We start from the raw sequence: 18,605 nt of genomic DNA on the forward strand, positions 1-18,605 counted from the left end.
TGGGAAAGGTGAAGGGCGTTGTAGGGAGGGGGAAAGGGTGATGTTGTGGGGAACATGGGGGGGATGCATTCTGGGGGGGACACTAGAATCTATGTAAATACAATAAATTAAAATTTTTTTTAAAAGAAAAAAAATGATGATAAAAGGTAGTGCAGGGGGTCCTCAGGTTATGACACAGTTCTGTTCCTACGACAGTGATGTAACCCGAATTTCGAAATAAGTCAAAACACACTCTAGCCTAAGTCACTTACCTATCCTAATACAGTTGTAAAATCATAATCTAGAACAGTGGTCCCCAACCCCTGGGCCGTGGACCGGTACCAGTCCGCAGAGAAAGAATAAATAACTTACTTACATTATTTCCATTTTATTTATATTTAAGTCTGAATGATGTTTTATTTTTTGAAAATGACCAGATTCCCTCTGTTATATCTGTCTAAGACTCACTCTTGACGCTTGTCTCGGTCACATGATACATTTATCCATCCCACCCTAAAGGCTGGTCCGTGAAAATATTTTCTGACATTAAACCAATCCATGGCCCAAAAAAGGTTGGGGACCACTGATATAGAACATAAAAACACAACTAAGCCACAGAAAAAGAATACTGCATATTCTTCCACCACACAACCAAACTAGTTCACCCATGTAGTCCATAAGTACAGTGCTAATGGTGTAAGCCAAAATACTCACGTCTCAATTTTTTAAAGTTTTTATGGGAGTGAGCGTCATAAACTCGAAATGTCGTATGTTGAGACTGTTGTAATGGGGACCCCCTGTATGGTTCAAGGATAATTCTAATCCTGTTTGGATCGTCTTCATGTATTCCATTTCCATTGTTATTACACTGTAATGTCTGTCAATATTGGAATTATGCCTCTTGCTTCAGGTCTCATTCAATAAGAACCTGGCAGTTCTTAGACTTTTCTTTTTCACCTTGAAAATGACTATATTAATGTTTGTTCTTTTCCTATTTGAACTTCTATATCTGTGTCTACTCTCATGGGATACGTGTTTTTCTACTCTCCTTGTGATTCACAAAGGGTGATCTTAAATACTCTTTAACCCAAGTTTTCTCTTTCTATTTGTATTGAATTGAAAATGGATGAACAAAAGACAAATACTCTATGATTTCACTTACATGTAGAATCTAATAGTAAACTAAAATAAAACAGACTTTTAAGTACAGAGAACTGACTGACAGTTGTCAGAGGAGAAGAGGGTTGGGAGCTGGGTGAAAAGATGAATGGATTAAGCAGTGAAAAAAATGGTGATTACAAGAGCAAAAGGGGATAAAGGTAGGTAAAAGAGGATAAAGAGATAAATGGTGATGGAAAGAGGTTTGACTTGGGGTGTAAATACATAGTGCAATGTACAGATTATGTAGTATAGAATTTTACACCTGAAACCTATATAACCTTATTAACCAATTTCAACCCCAATAAATCCAGTTTAAAAAAAAAAGAAAATTGATGGCTTAGAAACATGGTCATCAACTTATTTCCTCTGGACCATTATTAAATATTTTTTGGCAACAGTGATTCTAACCTTTAGGTTTTAATCAGAATTGCCCCATATCATATAGGTTAGTTTCACTTTACTTAGATTGTCAGTTAATTCTGTAAGTGATATGTAATAGCACAGTTTCTGATTTTTCAGATATACTGTGCAAAGTGCTTTCAGCAGAATACTTTTGAATAGACTAAGACTGGTTTAGAGAGGTAGGCTGTTACATAATTCAGTGAACTCTCAGACTGCTGAGAGTATATATTTGATAGAGTTGATAGACCAGATGTTCACTCATACATAAAGTGGTACAAGATGGAATCTTGTTGGGAATTTACCCTTCACATTTTTTTTCATATTGGTCTGTTTCTCTCATCAGAATTTTATCTAGCTCTTGTAACAATTTACTAGCTACTTTTCTGAGTAAACTCTAGGAAATATTATGATCAATAACAAGTTTTGGCAAGGGATAACTGTGAACTTACTCCTATTTTCCTTTATAAGAGTGATTAAAGAGCATGAGTAGGCCAAACTAGAAAGAGTTGAGGGTACTGTAAAGAGAAGACTGGTAAATTTCCAGATTTCTTTTTTTTTTTTTGTAAATTATTTTCTTCTTTTTCCAAGTGAGAGGAGGGGAGATAGAGAGACAGACTCCCACATACACACCGACCTGGATCCACCCAGCAACCGCAGTCTGGGGCTGATGCTCTGCCCACTTGGGGCAATGCTAACAACTGAGCTATTTTTCGTGCCTGAGGCAGAAGCTTCACATAGCCATCCTCAGTGTCAAGCTCCAATGTGCTTGAATCAATCAAGCCATGGTTGCAGGAGGGGAAAGAGGGGGAAGGGGGGGAGAAGCAGATGGTCACTTCTTCTGTGTACCCTGACCAGAAATTGAACCAGAACATCCACATGCCAGGCCGATGCTCTACCACTGACCCAACAGGCCAGGGCCTCCAGATTTCATATAGAGGACTCGTGTTGCTCTGGCTATGGAACAGGCTTCCAGAGTTGGTCAGAAAGTCCATTATGAAGATGAAGTAGAACAAAAAAAATACAATAAAGGAATAATATAGTAGATCTCTGACTTGATAAGTTTTCTTCATACTACTGCAATGCAAGCGTTTGAATAAAAAGTAGACAATTTATCATTTTAAGTAGACGTAGCTACTAACTCTCTGACAACTCTGAAATTTATGTTTCAGATGAACCTACTTGTTTTTTGAACTGAACATTAGTATAAGAAAAAAAAAAGCAAACAGTATAGCTTGGTAGAAAGATGATAATTTTGCAACCAAACAAAAATAAATCATAATACCATTTTTGCCACTTAATAGTTGTTAGTCCTAGACAAGTAAACATAAAAATTCTTGACCTGTTTCCTCTTTATAAAACAGAAGTATATATCTGTCTTGTAGTGCTGTTTTCAGAATTAGAAATAATATTAATGCCTATCTTAAATACTTACTAATAGTCAGTATTGCCTGACCAGGCAGTGGCACAGTGGATAGAGGGTCAGACTGGGATGCAGAGGACCCAGGTCTGAAATCCTGAGGTTGCCAGCTTGAGCGCGGACTCACCAGCTTGAGCATAGGGTCACTGGCTTGAGCATGGGATTATAGATGTGACCCCATGGTCGCTGGCTTGAGCCCAAAGATTGCTGGTTTGAAGCCAAACTTCACTGGGTTGAGCCCAAGGTTGATGGCTTGAACATGGGGTCACTCACTCTGCTGTAGCCCCCTGATCAAGGCACATATGAGAAAGCAATCAATGAACAATTAAGGAACTGCAACGAAGAATTGATGCTTCTCATCTCTCTCCCTTACTGTCTGTCCCTTTCTGTCCCTCTCTCTGTCTCTCTGTCAGACACAGAAAAAGAAAAATTCCAAAAAATGTGGATATTATCAATCATTACAGTTTTTAGTAATATAGTTATTTATCTTATACCCTTACTAATAACTAAATGCTACTTGAGTATATAGCAAATTTTACTGTTTATATACCTGTCTCTACATAATAAATGTAAGAAAAATAAAATACTGACCAGACATAAATTTAGATATTTTAATTGTAATTTTCTTTCTTTCAGAATTACTTACTGTCATCTACCTTTCCAGAGTAAATGGCTCTATGTTGGAACAGAAAGAGGAAATACACATATTGTAAATATTGAATCTTTCATTCTTTCCGGATATGTTATCATGTGGAACAAAGCAATCGAACTGTAAGTTTGAACTTAAATATCACCTTTTCTTGCTTAAATATTTTGTATGGTTATGTAATATATCAAATCACAGAATTATTTGAAACTTTATAGCTAATTTATGATTAACATGAGTAAACAGTTCAACCAAAATAATTTAAAACCATAAAGGCTTTTTAAAAATAGCTAGAGTAGTATTAACATATGCTAATTTTAGACTTTCCAAATACTATAAATTATTAAGGGTTGTATTCAAAATTTGGTGGTAAAATATTAATTCTAAAAGTTATACATGGAAATCATCACATTCTTTATAGTCAAACTTAGTATAGCCACTTCCATTGAGAATGGCAAGTGGATTGTGGCCACATTTAGTTGTATATAAAAATAATATTAGTTCACATATAAAGTGAGGCAAAAGTAGGTTCACTAATTGTGAGTATATTAAAGTTTATTCTTATATTATTTATTAATTATTGTATTATTTTTCCTATGAACAACTGTAAACCTACTTATTTAGAATTAAGTTCCATAATTATTATTCTTCAAAACTCTGATTAAAACAGCCTGTTTTCACAAAGTTTGACTCTTGATTTTGATCTTAATAATAAATCTACTGTTCCATATTCCCAATGTTTCAATGTATATATATTACTTAATGTGGGAGTTTGTTACTAGTTATATTCTTTTTACAATATTCTTTTGGTGTTATGTCTTAATGGGTTATTTATTAATGATAATTCTTCCTCCCTCCTTAGATTAAGAACTGCACCAGGGCAGAATCTTTGTTCATTCTCTTTTTTTCTATATACTTGGCCTATTTTGGTGCTTTTCACAGAGTGGCTACTCAATGATTAATGACATTGCTGAAGAATTTGTATAATAGTTATACACTACTATTGAGTCACAGTTTTCATTTGTAATTATAATTGGTATAGCAATTTTGATCATATATGTTTTAGCATTTTGTATGTGTGTTTTTAAAAGCATTTATCCTGTAAACAATTATGTCTTCCCCAAATGTTACTTAATGTTTTAGTCCTATAAAAGCAATAAATAGGCTGAACTTAATGCTTGTTTTCATAGTATTGTTTTAGAATATTGATAAAAATACAAGTAATTTTGAGAGATCCAATTATAGAACTTTATACAAATTTAATAGCAGTGTAAATCATAATAGATGTATCATTTGTGTTCAGTTAAATGCTGCTAAAATAACTGAGTTTTTTTATCTGAACAGATAAAATATTTTACCACTTTTTCAGTGTTGTTTCTATATTAACTTGCTTAACAAATCCTTTTTATAATTTAAATTAAGACCTCTTGAAATAGTGACTTATACTTTACCTATATATATTTATATGCCCAATACTTTATGATTTCAGGACTAATGAAAGTTTAAAAATGTGTATTAGAAAGAAGGGTAAAAAAGAAAAGAAATGAAAAACAAAAAAATAAAGGAGAATAAATTTAGGAGAAATTAAAGAAGTAAAATAAGGCACTTTTATTTTTATAATCTGATCTTATACATGTAATTCGGCATCAGAATAGAATCTAACACCTTTGTAAATCCAGTGTTTTATAGAGTTATAACTGCCTCTGAATGTTCTTGAAATATTCTCAAGAAATCATTAGTGGCCCTGGCCGGTTGGCTCAGTGGTAGAGCGTCGGCCTAGCGTGCGGAGGACCCAGGTTCGATTCCCGGCCAGGGCACACAGGAGAAGCGCCCATTTGCTTCTCCACCCCTCCGCCGCGCTTTCCCTCTCTGTCTCTCTCTTCCCCTCCCGCAGCCAAGGCTCCATTGGAGCAAAGATAGCCCAGGCGCTGGGGATGGCTCTGTGGCCTCTGCCCCAGGCGCTAGAGTGGCTCTGGTCGCAACATGGTGACGCCCAGGATGGGCAGAGCATCGCCCCCTGGTGGGCAGAGCATCACCCCTGGTGGGCCTGCCGGGTGGATCCCGGTCGGGCGCATGCGGGAGTCTGTCTGACTGTCTCTCCCTGTTTCCAGCTTCAGAAAAAAAAAAAGAAATCATTAGTATACAATACCACTCTCTGTTTTTTGGTTTACTTAGACCAGATTTCCAAAAGTGTATTTTCATTGCTATAGATATAATTTAAATGCCAAATTCCAATCTCCCAAAATCTTTTCATTGCTCTCTACCTCTTGAGATACATATGGAAATGCATGTTAATTCCTGTTAATATGTGTAATTTGTATGGGACAATAATAAAATATGTCTTTAATTTAAAAGTCATTTTATAAATAGAAATTTAGACACAAATGTTATACATTTTCTAAGTATGACAAATGCAGAATTACCTTTAAGAGATATGTGAGATTTTTTTTGTAAGTCTTTACTTGAAATACTTTTCATTTAATGTTTGTTATTATTAATCTTATTTCTATAATATTTTAGTGGTCTACTAATTATAATTATAGGTAGTTCTCAAAATTATGTTTTCCCAGAATGTATGTATTGATTATTTGGAAACTGAAAGACATCTTCCATATAAACAGTGATGTTTGTAGAACATCTCATAAAATAGTAGTATAGAATGAAACTGACTTTAAAAAATATTTCCATGGAAAAATACATTCCAGGTTATAGCACAGAACTAGAAATAGCTGTTTCTGCAGGGCAACCCTAGCTTTTAAAAAAATATAACCTATTTTTTTCTATATATGATTAAAATGTGAGCATGGAATTCAAAATTAAGTAAGTGTCGGGATTGTATTTAACTAACACTTATTCAAATGTATTTATTGAACAATACAATATGGTAAATACTAGAAACAACTATAAATTGAAAAGACATTATTTCTGTCCTGTTGGGGGCTTCCACTCAAATAAAGGTGAGATTAAGTAAAAAGGCTGTTATAATGTATTAGAAATATAATGTGTCAGTTTCATAAGAAGGACATGTAATATAGACATGGCATCTTGCAGAAGTATCTGTGAAGTAAATTATATAAGTTTCAGTCAGAAGAGTGAAGAATTGGGGGTGAGGGATAAGGGTATTCAGAAAGAAAGAACAGAAAGTTTAAGGGATGGAATGTGAGAGAGTTTTTGTTGCATGCCCAGCAATTTTATGTAGTTTATAGTTGATAGGAATGGTTGAGGGAAAGGATGGCAAAAGAGAAAGCTGAGGAAGTAATCTGAGTATATAATGTGGAAGGTCTTATAGGACAATTTGAGAAGTTCAGGCTTTATCTAAGGCAAAGAGCTAGATTTTGAAGGATTGTAAGCAGAAAATTGGATCAAAATTGCATTTATGAAGATTACTCTGAATGCAAGTATGAAAAAATGACTGAAGAGAGAAAAAGACTACTCTTGGTAAAAAATTATGATGGTAAATTTAAGAGTGGAGATAAGTTGACATATTAAGAAAGGAGCAGCAAAACTTGGGTTATTGTGAGAATATGTAAGAATAATAGGGAAGAATTAAGAGTGACTACTAGATAATTTGGTTTTAGCAACTGTGTAGATTAGTGTGCTCCTTGTTGAAAGAATGCAAGAGATGGAATAGGTTAGAAATAAAATAATGAGTTCAATTTTAGGTAGGTTGATTGTACGTGTTTATAAGGCATTCTACTAGAACTGGTATGGGAAAGCGGTAGGAAGTGGTGTGCAGGGGGGTGCAAAATTAGGTTTACTGTTGTGGTTACATAAAACACAGTTTATTCTTGTATTATTATTTATTATTATATTATTAATAAGACCAGCATTTACATTCTCATTGAAACCATGAAAATAGATGAGATTGTGCATGAAGAATATAGAAAAAAGAGTCAGCATACTAGTAGACAGTAAACCAATTCACAAATATGTTTTGTTTGACCATCAGAATATTTAAATGTATCTGAATTATTATTTTCTAATATTTAAAAATTGGTAGAATAGAAATGAAAATTTGGATTTTCAACTCTTCATGGAAACAGTTTATGATGCGACAATCCTAGTCTAGCATTCTAGCATTGCAGACGATAATCAACTGGAAATGAGTTAATAACTTTGCTTTTGTAGGTGAGTAATATGCTATCCAGTTTAGTAAAGCTGTTATTTAGCCTATTTAACTTATTTGCAATACCTGCCTGGCTCCTATGGGCTCTTGAATTCATGACCACATCTAATATGGGAGTATATGGCAGTATAGGACAAAATACAAAGGAATACTAATATTTAAAATACAGAGATAGAAAGTTTACAAAGAAAATTCAACAGCCATGTGGTGATTGGGAAGAAGAGAAATATTGATAAATAGGGATACTTAGAAGAATTGCTGGGCTTTATCCTTATTTAGATATTATATGAATATAAGGTTATTGGTAAGTCTATCTAAAGTAATCTTTGTGGGATTTATAGAATCTGGAGTACAGTATACAGACTTTTTAATCAGGTGAGAAAGAGGCGGAGAGACAGACTCCCGCATGTGCCCGACCGGGATTCACCCGCCAACCTCCATCTGTGGCTGATGTTCTGCCCAGCTGGGGCCTCTGCTCTGCTGCTCTGCAACTGAGCTATTATAGCACCTGAGGCAAGGCTGTGGAGCCATCCTCAGCTCCTGGGGCCAGGAGCCATGGCTGCAGAAGGAGAAGGAGGAGAGAGGTAGAGAAGCAGATGGTTGCTTCTCCTGTGTGCCCTGACCAGGAATTGAACCTGGGACTGCCACACACCAGGCAACATTCTACTGCTGAGCCAACTAGCCAGGGCCTATACATACTTTTTTGTCAGTCTTTAATGGACATAAGTTTTACAAGGAATGCTTGATGGTTTTTGATGTTTAATGTTGGGGAAGAAGTCAGAAAAATACCATGAAATTTCAGTCATATATAGGCAGTGAAATAATGAGAAATTTTTTCTTTGAACTTTGGTATTTTCTAAGTTTTTTTTTGTTACAGTAAATTATATTTCTTCTATAATTAGAAAAAGTCATTACAAATAGTGGAAATTTAGTGCTAGATTATTTTCTGAACTTGATTGTATTATAGCAGGGGTCCCCAAACTTTTTACACAGGGGGCCAGTTCACTGTCCCTCAGACCAATGGAGGGCTGGACTATAAAAAAAAACTTGAACAAATCCCTAAGCACACTGCTCATATCTTATTTTAAAGTAAAAAACCAAAATGGGAACAAATACAATATTTAAAATAAAGAACAAGTAAATTTAAATCAACAAACTGACCAGTATTTCAATGGGAACTATGCTCCTCTCACTGACCACCAATGAAAGAGGTGCCCCTTCTGGAAGTGCGGCGGGGGCCAGATAAATGGCCTCAGGGGACCGCATGCAGCCCGCGGGCCGTAGTTTGGGGACCCCTGTATTATAGTCTGAGATTCTAAATCGGGGTAGTCAACCTTTTTATACCTACCGCCCACTTTTGTATCTCTGTTAGTAGTAAAATTTTCTAACCACCCACTGGTTCCACAGTAATGGTGATTTATAAAGTAGGGAAGTAACTTTACTTTATAAAATTGATAAAGCAGAGTTACAGCAAGTTAAAGCATATAATAATAATTACTTACCAAGTACTTTATGTTGGATTTTCGCTAAGTTTGGCAGAATAAATCTTTATAAAACAACTTACTATAGTTAAATTTGTCTTTTTATTTATACTTTGGTTGCTCTGCTACTGCCCACCATGAAAGCTGGAACACCCACTAGTGGGCGGTAGGGACCAGGTTGACTACCACTGATCTAAATGGAATTCTTGCAAATAGTCTAACTATTGTTTCTCAAAGTATATTTCAGTGATTTCCTTAATATGGTCAATGAAAAAGGATTCTATGGGTCAATAAATTTGGAAAATATTAAAGATTTGCAATGCTTATTTGCAAAATAAAACCCCAAGAAGTTCTATAAAAGAAGAAAATATTTAATTTTGTTTAATGCAGGGGTTCCCAAACATTTTTTGATATGGAACATTCTTTATGTAAAATACTTTATGTATTTGGTTGGTTATTGTGTTTTTTGCTCCAATCAAGCCCAGGAGACAGACAGAGATTTGTGGTATGTTGGATATTTTTAGTTCCTAAAGGATAATTGAAGGACATTGTCCCTTATCAGAGGCATTTATACTATAATAAAACACTGCATTTATGTGTAAATGATATAACTGTTGAAAGCTCTGTAAAGTTTTTATAAAGCCCTGCTTAGTTTCTTTTCTTCCTGGATATATTCTAGAGTGCAAATAGTAACTCTGATTTTCAGTTATTCCAATGGTTTACAACAACCATCATACATAGTACTTATTCAGTATTTACTATATTTTGGTATTATATTAGGTGCTGTATGTATATTCTAATCCTCACAGTTGTTCATTAGGATTAGTACTACTACATTCGTTTTCAGATGAGAAAATTTAGGGCAAAACCACTAACAGAATATCTAGTAAATTTTTATTTATTAACTTTTCTCTGATTCCAAACAGTTTCTAAAATTTAAACCTTTAATTTTTTGTGCGGAGTCTTTCATGATTTTCATGAGTTGTTAAATAATTATAGCTATGTCAGTATAATCATAATAGAATTAATCTGGCACACTTAGATCACTGAGGAAAGGATGTGGAAAATTTAGCAATAATAGATCTGTGGTCATACAGGTCATGTTGTATTTAACCATGACCTAATTACACTCAATAATGACCTAAGTTAAAGTAGGAAATATAAAAGAAACATGCTAGATATCAGGGTAGAATAAATTCAGTTATATTGACAGATCACAGATCTCTTTAGCAATATGCTCTTAGATTCATAATGATCTGTTATTGCTTACCCTAGATAACCAGATAAATGAGACATAACCAACAAACTTGGTTTACCTAGTTGGTCAGTTTTCTCTATGCTGATTATTACTAGAGAGAGTTGTCTTTTAAATTGTAGGAGCCTATGTATTTTTTTGTAGGAGCAAAATCAGAGATTTTATGTCAGGTATGTACTTTTCAATTTCCTTGAAACAGGTTTACAACATCACCCTTGTGGCTGTATAAGTTTTTCTTTTGTGTATAAATAAAAGTTTAATTTCAAAATTTCAGAGGCCTAGCTAGATTCAGCAACAAATACATAATAAAGAATTCCATTGTTAATATGGATCTATGTTCTTAAACCTGATTTTTTTTTTAAAAAAAGCATGCCTACTTTAATAGAGTTAGTAGAAGAAAGAAAAAGTAGTCTTAAAGAAAAACAACCCCCAAATCAAATGAATCTATGCTAAATCCCAGGATATTGGGAGTATATTCCAGTATAATCTTAATTTCTAGTTCCAGTCTCTAATGGTAAGGTGTTTTAATATTTATTTTTTAATTACTGTTTTAAATTGATTTAACAGATCTACAAAGACTCATCCAGGTCCAGTTGTACATTTAAGTGATAGCCCAAGAGATGAAGGAAAAGTGAGTATTACTATACCATTATTCTTGCACTTATTTTCCTTGTTTTCAAATAAAGATATGTCTTACTCTTATTTGATACCTAACATCTCTAGCACAGTTCACAGCATTCAGTGTAATATAAAATTAAAATATGTTGAGTAAATAAACAACTAGATGAATGAATGAATTATTTTGTTCCAAATTAAGTCTTTTAATTTTACCCTAAAGCTAAAGTTGGTATTTAATTCTAGAATGTAGAATGTTGAGGAATTTGTATAACATGTGGAACAATTTTAATTTTCAGATATTCAATGCTTAAACTTAAAAATATGATTATTGGTGCCCTAGCCGGTTGGCTCAGTGGTAGAGCCTGGTGTGCAGAAGTCCTGGGTTCGATTCCCGGCCAGGGCACACAGGAGAGGTGCCCATCTGCTTCTCCACCCCTCCCCCTCTCCTTCCTCTCTGTCTCTCTCTTCCCCTCCTGCAGTGAGGCTCCACTGGAGCAAAGATGGCCCGGGCGCTGGGGATGGCTCCTTGGCCTCTGCCCCAGGCGCTAGAGTGGCTCTGGTCCCAACAGAGCGACGCCCCAGATGGGCAGAGCATCGACCCCTGGTGGGCAGAGCATCGCCCCCTGGTGGGCGTGCCGGGTAGATCCCGGTCGGGCGGATGCGGGAGTCTGTCTGACTGTCTCTCCCATTTCCTGCTTTGGAAAAATACAAAAAATATATATATATGATTTTTGGTATTGTTAATCTTTGACCTTTGCTAGTCAATTTTGGTAATAATCATAAATCAGCCCTTGATTTTATAGGTAGGTAATAATATCAAAAATGTTCTCAAATTATAGAAATAATCCTATTCTTCTTGATTATTCATAATTTTTCTTTTATAAGGAAGCAAAGTTGATAACATGAAAAGATCTAAAGCATTTAAATATTGTATCTTCAAGTATATATTTTTTGCTAAGTAGTGTAAAAATACTTGAGTAAGTTAATTTAGTATAGGTTTGGTTCTTTGTTCATTTTTAAATGATAGAAACTGAACTAGCCTAATAAATATTGAACCTGAAAAACAAGTGGGACTGATGGCCATAGAAAGAACATTAGATTTTTTTTCCATATTGATCCATATATATATATATATATATATACAGTGCAATTCCAACTAGGTGCTATTAGAATTTATTTATTTATTATTTATTTATTTATTTTAAAAGAATTCAAAAGCTGATTATAAAATTCATAAGAAAAAGAAAATGTTTAAGAACAGCCAAAGAATTTTGGTGCTGGGGGATAAAAGAAAACCAATAGATCTAAATAGATATTCAAAAATAGTTTAGGCATTTGGGGTAATTTTTCACATTTTAGAGGTATTTTAGACCATGATATACTATTGAATAAATAATGTTGGATAATTGGCTATCTGTTTTGAGTAAAATGGTAAGACCTCTCCCTCATACCACTTACAGAAATAAATTCCAGATGGAGAAAATACATAAGTATTGAAATCACAACTCAAGAAGTTTTAAAAGAGGCCCTGGCCGGTTGGCTCAGTGGTAGAGCGCCGGCCTGGCGTGCAGAAGTCCCGGGTTCGATTCCTGGCCAGGGCACACAGGAGAGGCGCCCATCTGCTTCTCCACCCCTCCCCTTCTCCTTCCTCTCTGTCTCTCTCTTCCCCTTCCACAGCCAAGGCTTCATTGGAGCAAAAAATGGCCCGGGTGCTGGGGATGGCTCTGTGGCCTGTGCCCCCTCTGCCCCAGGCGCTAGAATGGCTCTGGTCGCAACAGAGCGACGCCCCGGATGGGCAGAACATCGCCCACTGGTGGGCATGCTGGGTGGATCCCGGTCGGGCGCATGGGGGAGTCTGTCTAACTGCCTCCCCGTTTCCAACTTCAGAAAAATACAAAAAAAAAGTTTTAAAAGAAACTAGAGAAATGGCTTGTTACTGTGGAGTAGGGACATCCTTAGGAAAGTTGCAAAACCTAAAAGCTTTAAGGACTAGACTATAACAAGACAATCATGATAGGAGTTAGGCAATAAAGTAGGAGGCAATATTTGCTACATGTATGACAGACAGATAATGAACATGCAAAGTAAGTGAAGAATTTATACTAAATCCTTATATTTCATAATAGGAAATCAATAAATAATGTCTATGAAATGATAATTTACATATATTTAGAAATATGGAAAAGTAAGTCTACTAGAAAAGATGTTTATAAGAGTTGAAGATATGGTTGCCTTTTACCTCAGAGAGCAGGGTTAAGCAGTGAGCAGGAAACAACTACCCTAGCAGTTACTAAGGAAATTCAATATAACATTTTCTTTTCCAAAATATTAAAAATGAAAAATATTAATAATATTAGATCATGGCCTGACCAGGCAGTGACACAGTGGGTGGAGTGTCAGGTTGGGATGCTGAGGACCAGGTTCAAAACCCTAAGGTCACCGGCCTGAGCATGGGATCATAGACCTGACCCCATTGTCACTGGCTTGAGCAAGGTGTCATTGACTCTGCTGCAGCCCCCGTTCTAGGCACATATGAGAAAGCAGTCAATGAACAACTAAGGTGCTGCAATGAAGAGTTGGTGCTTCTCAACTCTCTCCCTTCCTGCCTATCTGTCCCTGTATATCCCTGTCTATCCCTCTCACCAAATAAGAAACAAACAAACAAAAAATAATAACATTAAACCATGGAAAAGGCATTGAGAAATGGGCATCTGGGTACAGCAGTATGGGCAATTTGGTGTTATCAATATTTAAAACATATTCATTATGACCTAGAAAATCCATTTTAGATATCTATCCTATTTATATGACTAAAGGGCAAAATATTGAAAACAGCCTAAAGATCTATTAATAGAAAGTTGAATAAATGAATGCTGTTATGGTCATACTGTTAAATGCTGTGCTGATATGGAAAGTTCTTTAAGCCATGTTTTTAAAAGAAAAGTGGCAGACCCATTAGTACACTATAAAACCACCTGAATAATGTCTGTATTTTTACTTATATATTCAAATACCCGAGGCAAAAAGTCTGCAAGTATATGTGTACATCTCAGGAGAATACTGGAGATTGGGATTGGGGAAAATGTTTAAAGTTATGATTATTTTACTCATGTTCAAATTTTTATGAAGTAATATAATGTGTGTTGTATAATTAAAAAAGAAAAGGAATGCAAGATAAATTAATATTAGAATCAGAAAACTATGTGTTTGAATTATGGCTCTTCTACTTCTTAGCATATATACTTGAATAAATCGTTAGATTTCTTGTAGATTAGTTTTTTCATCAGTAGCCCTTTGTCACATAGTATTTTATTTTAATGATTTAATGTTATCAATCTTTTAATTTGATTCTTGCATTTTGTTTCTTTGTGGGTAAACATTCCCTTTCTGAGGGAAAATTCAATCTTATTTTTTCTGTCAGTTTTAAGGTTAAATTTTTCCATTTTAAAATTATATTTTAATCTATATGTAAAATTTATCTTGATTTGAGATAAGGGTATACTTTTATTTTTACATATAAATAATTCATTTATTGAAATAATTCAATTTCCACTGATATATAAAGACATCTCACTCCTATATCAAGTTCCCATATTTGAGTGGTTTCTTTAGGCTTTTTACTTTGTTGCACTGCTATCTTGATTGTTTTACTCATAGCACACTTTAGTAACTTGACAAAATTTCAGGTAGGTCCTCCACCTCCGCCCACCACTAGCTTAGATTTTTCTTATTTGTTCTACTATATGAATTATAGAATCAGTTTATCCAGCTCTATGTAAACCCCTGTCAGGATTTTGTTTGAAACTTGAACATACTGATTAATTTAGAAAAAATTTACATCATTGAGATATGAATGTTTCATGTATAAACATAATATGAGGATGACGTCAGAGTAATGGTGGGGTAGGAAGCAATACCGATAAATCTCCCCCAAAACTCAACAAGATCTTCAACCAGAAACAGAAAAACCTATCCTTAGAGCCTCCAGATGTTTCGCAATACACCCGAAGGTATGGTCGAGCGAAAAATTGGCTAAATATATAACCAAACCCCAAAGGAAATAGGGAGTAAGAAATGCTCCGCCTTCCTCACTAACCTAAACAGGGTGGCTTTCACTGGGAACTGAGAATATAGAAACTAAGGCGGGCAAAGTGGATGAATAGATCCAGGCCACGGCACAAACAGCCGAACCAGGCTGTGGCACGAAGATGCAAGCTGAGGAAAAACTGTTCCTGTGGCAACCAGGCAATACAAGCTAACACTCGCACCAAACCCAGACAAAGACCGACAAGTAAGGCAGCCATTTTCCCCGATCCCCTGGTCGGCGCGTGCAGATAGTGAGCGAGAGATTCCTCCGAGTGCTTTGGCAGTGTGTGCCTGTGTTATCCCACAGAGGAGCAGGTCAGTGGCCTTTGTGTGGGCCAAAAGCGGAATCTTGGGCCACCCCAGTGCCTTGCAAAACCCACGCACGGGGATGGAGCGAGAGCCAATTCCAACACTGGAACTTTTCCATGCGGGTGGGGGTTTCACTCAGAGTGTGAGACTGCCAGCCTGATATCCTGGTCTGCGTGCACAGATAGTGAGTGAGAGTTTCCTCCAAGCGCCCCGGGAGTGGGCGCCCGCCCGTGTTACCGGACAGAGTAGCAGAGCCAGAGGTCTTGGAGTGGGTGGAAGCCCTGCCTGATTATGCTAGCAGCTCTGACTGACTGAGCCTCACCCAGAGCCCTGTGCTGAGTGGAAATAGAGTGGGGAGTTGCCAGCTCTTTGAGCCTCTTACTATCCAGGCAGAAGCAGCAGCAACCCCATAGCTGGATTATCAGGCTACTAATTGAGGAAGGAAAGACTAGGAGAAAGGCTCCAGGAACACAGACTCTCTCACTGGCGGAGCCTATAAACACTAATGAGCCTCTACTGCCAACGAGACTAAAGCACAATACATGACATTGCCATAGAGACTTATCAACTGCCTTTCTGTGTTTTCTTGTATATCTCGGAGGATTTTTAGGATTTCTATCTTGAATTCTCTGTAATTTAGCTCCAAGGTTTCCAATACATTAAATTTTTTCTCCATAGATTTTTCTCATCTAGCTCTGTTACCTCTCTTTCTTTTGTATCCATGATATTCGATTTTCTCTTCCTTAATGGCATCTGAGGGTGGTTTTGTTGATAATAGTAATAAGATTTAATAAAGAATAAAAAGTTAAAAAAATTAAAAATAGAAAAGAGTTGTTTTTTAAAAAAAAATTAATAATGAAATAAAGAAAAAATAAAAAAGGGAAATTATTCCCCCCCTCTCCTGTTTTCCTCTCCTCTCCTCTCCACTCTTTCTTGAGAAAGTCTTGTGGTGAACTGTGAATTATATTGTATTAAATAGAACAAACAATGCCTGTAATGGAGGGCCTGAATTGGGGAAAAGTAATAAAGGGGCAAAAAAAGAAAAAAAAAGAAAAAAGAAGGGGGATATGGACCCACAAAAAGCAAATAAGAAAAAATTTGGGTCAAGAATAAAATGATTTGCTTTTAGGAGTTGGTTGACTAAGAGTTATGATGAGAGGAATAAGAGGGAAACAGGAAAATGGGACAAATTAAAAAATTACTATTGTATTTAGTGGAACAAGAACTAGATAAAATGGAGAGCCAGGGATGGGAGCACTGCTAGTGAGTTAAAAAGGTGAAGTAGCCTGACCAGGCGGTGGTGCAGTGGATAGAGCATCGGGCTGGGATGCAGAGGACCCAGGTTCGAGACCCCAAGGTCTCCAGCTTGAGCACGGCTCATCTGGTTTGAGCAAAAGCCCACCAGCTTGAACCCAAGGTTACTGGCTCCAGCAAGGGGTTGCTCCGTCTGCTGAAGGCCCGCGGTCAAGGCACATATGAGAAAGCAATCAATGAACAACTAAGGTGTTGCAACACACAATGAAAAACTAATAATTGATGCTTCTCATCTCTCTCCTTTCCTGTCTGTCTGTCCCTGTCTATCCCTCTCTCTGACTCATTGTCTCTGTAAAAAAATAATAATAATAAAATAAAAAAATAAAAAGGTGAAGGAAAACCCCCCCAAAATGCCACAAACATAAGTTTGAGTCCCAGATAAGATAATTTGTTCGTTATTGAGGTTTGAATGAGAGGAGACATAAAGGAGAAAGGAAGAAACTAATATAGAGGGAGAAAAGAAAGAGAGGGAGAAAAAAAAGAGGGAACCACTAAAAGAAGAAAAAGGGAAAAAGAGGAGAGAGAGAGAGAGAGTTAAGGGTTTTGGAGTTCAACCCTCACAGAGAGAAAGGAAGAGGAAATAAAAGATAATGGGAGATGTAACACTTATGGATAGTGTAGTTTAAGGAGAGGAGAGAGCAAGACCGGCAGAGAGTTAATCGACCAAATTGGAGGAGGAAAAAAAAAATATCAAGAATGAAGATAAGATAAACGAACAAATATAATAAAATGGGATAGGTTATAAAGTCTGCGGATTATTCTTGATTTTGAGAGGTTAACTTCTTGCTCTTTCTTTTCTCTCCCTCTTCCTGGTTGGTGACTCTGTACCCCAGGTTCTGCCCCTTTGGCACGCTCAAGTAGAGGTTTGCAGTTGATAAGTCTCTATGACGATGTCATGTATTGTGCTTTAGTCTCGTTGGCAGTAGAGGCTCATTAGCATTTATAGGCTCCGCCAGTGAGAGAGTCCGTGTTCCTGGAGCCTTTCTCCTAGTCTTTCCTTCCTCAATTAGTAGCCTGATAATCCAGCTATGGGGTTGCTGCTGCCTCTGCCTGGATAGTAAGAGACTCAAAGAGCTGGCTACTCCCCACTCTATTCCCACTCAGCACGGGGCTCTGGGTAAGGCTCAGTCAATCAGAGCTGCTAGCATAATCAGGTGGGGCTTCCACCCACACAAAGAAAGACCTCTGGCTCTGCCACTCTGTCTGGTAACACGGGCGGGTGCCCACTCCCGGGCGCTTGGAGGAAACTCTCACTCACTATCTGTGCACGCAGACCAGGATATCAGGCCGGCAGTCTCACACTCTGAGTGAAACCCCCACCTGCACGGAAAAGTTTCAGCGTTGGAATTGGCTCTCGCTCTGTCCCCGTGCACGGCTTTTTCAAGGCGCTGGGGCAGCCCGAGATTCCGCTTTTGGCCCACATAAAGGCCTCTGACTCTGCCCCTCTGTGGGATAACATGGGTGCACACTGCCGAGGCACTCGGAGGAATCTCTCGCTCACTATCTGCGTGCGCAGACCAAAATATCAGACCGGCTGCCTCACCCTCTGAGTGAAACCCCCACCCGCATGGAAAAGTTCCAGCGTTGGAATTGACTCTTGTTCCCTCCCCGTGCGCGGCTTTTTCAGGGTGCTGGGGCAGTCTGGAAATTCCACTTTTGGCCTACACAAAGGCCTCTGACTCTGCCTCTCTGTGGGAGAACACGGGTGCCCACTCCCAGGGCTTTGGAAGGAATCTCTCGCCCACTATCTGTGTGCGCTGACCCAGAGATCGGGGGGAAATGGCTGCCCCGCTTGTCTTTCTTTGTCTGGG

The 18,605-nt window shown here is 37.1% G+C and overlaps 1 protein-coding gene across 4 annotated transcripts in view; it reads left to right on the forward strand.

Annotated features, from left to right (window-relative positions):
- The window catches only part of STXBP5L (syntaxin binding protein 5L), a 374,922-nt gene that overhangs the window by 84,376 nt on the left and 271,941 nt on the right, over nucleotides 1–18,605 (forward strand). For all 4 annotated transcript variants that reach the window (XM_066240760.1, XM_066240762.1, XM_066240761.1 and 1 more), the window contains exons 6-7: nucleotides 3,596–3,730; nucleotides 11,035–11,098. In XM_066240760.1, the coding sequence (XP_066096857.1) occupies nucleotides 3,596–3,730; nucleotides 11,035–11,098 (199 nt within the window). The remainder of the gene's footprint in view (nucleotides 1–3,595; nucleotides 3,731–11,034; nucleotides 11,099–18,605) is intronic.

Source organism: Saccopteryx bilineata, chromosome 8 (genome assembly GCF_036850765.1).
Source record: "Saccopteryx bilineata isolate mSacBil1 chromosome 8, mSacBil1_pri_phased_curated, whole genome shotgun sequence".
NCBI classification, from domain to species: Eukaryota; Metazoa; Chordata; class Mammalia; order Chiroptera; family Emballonuridae; genus Saccopteryx; species Saccopteryx bilineata.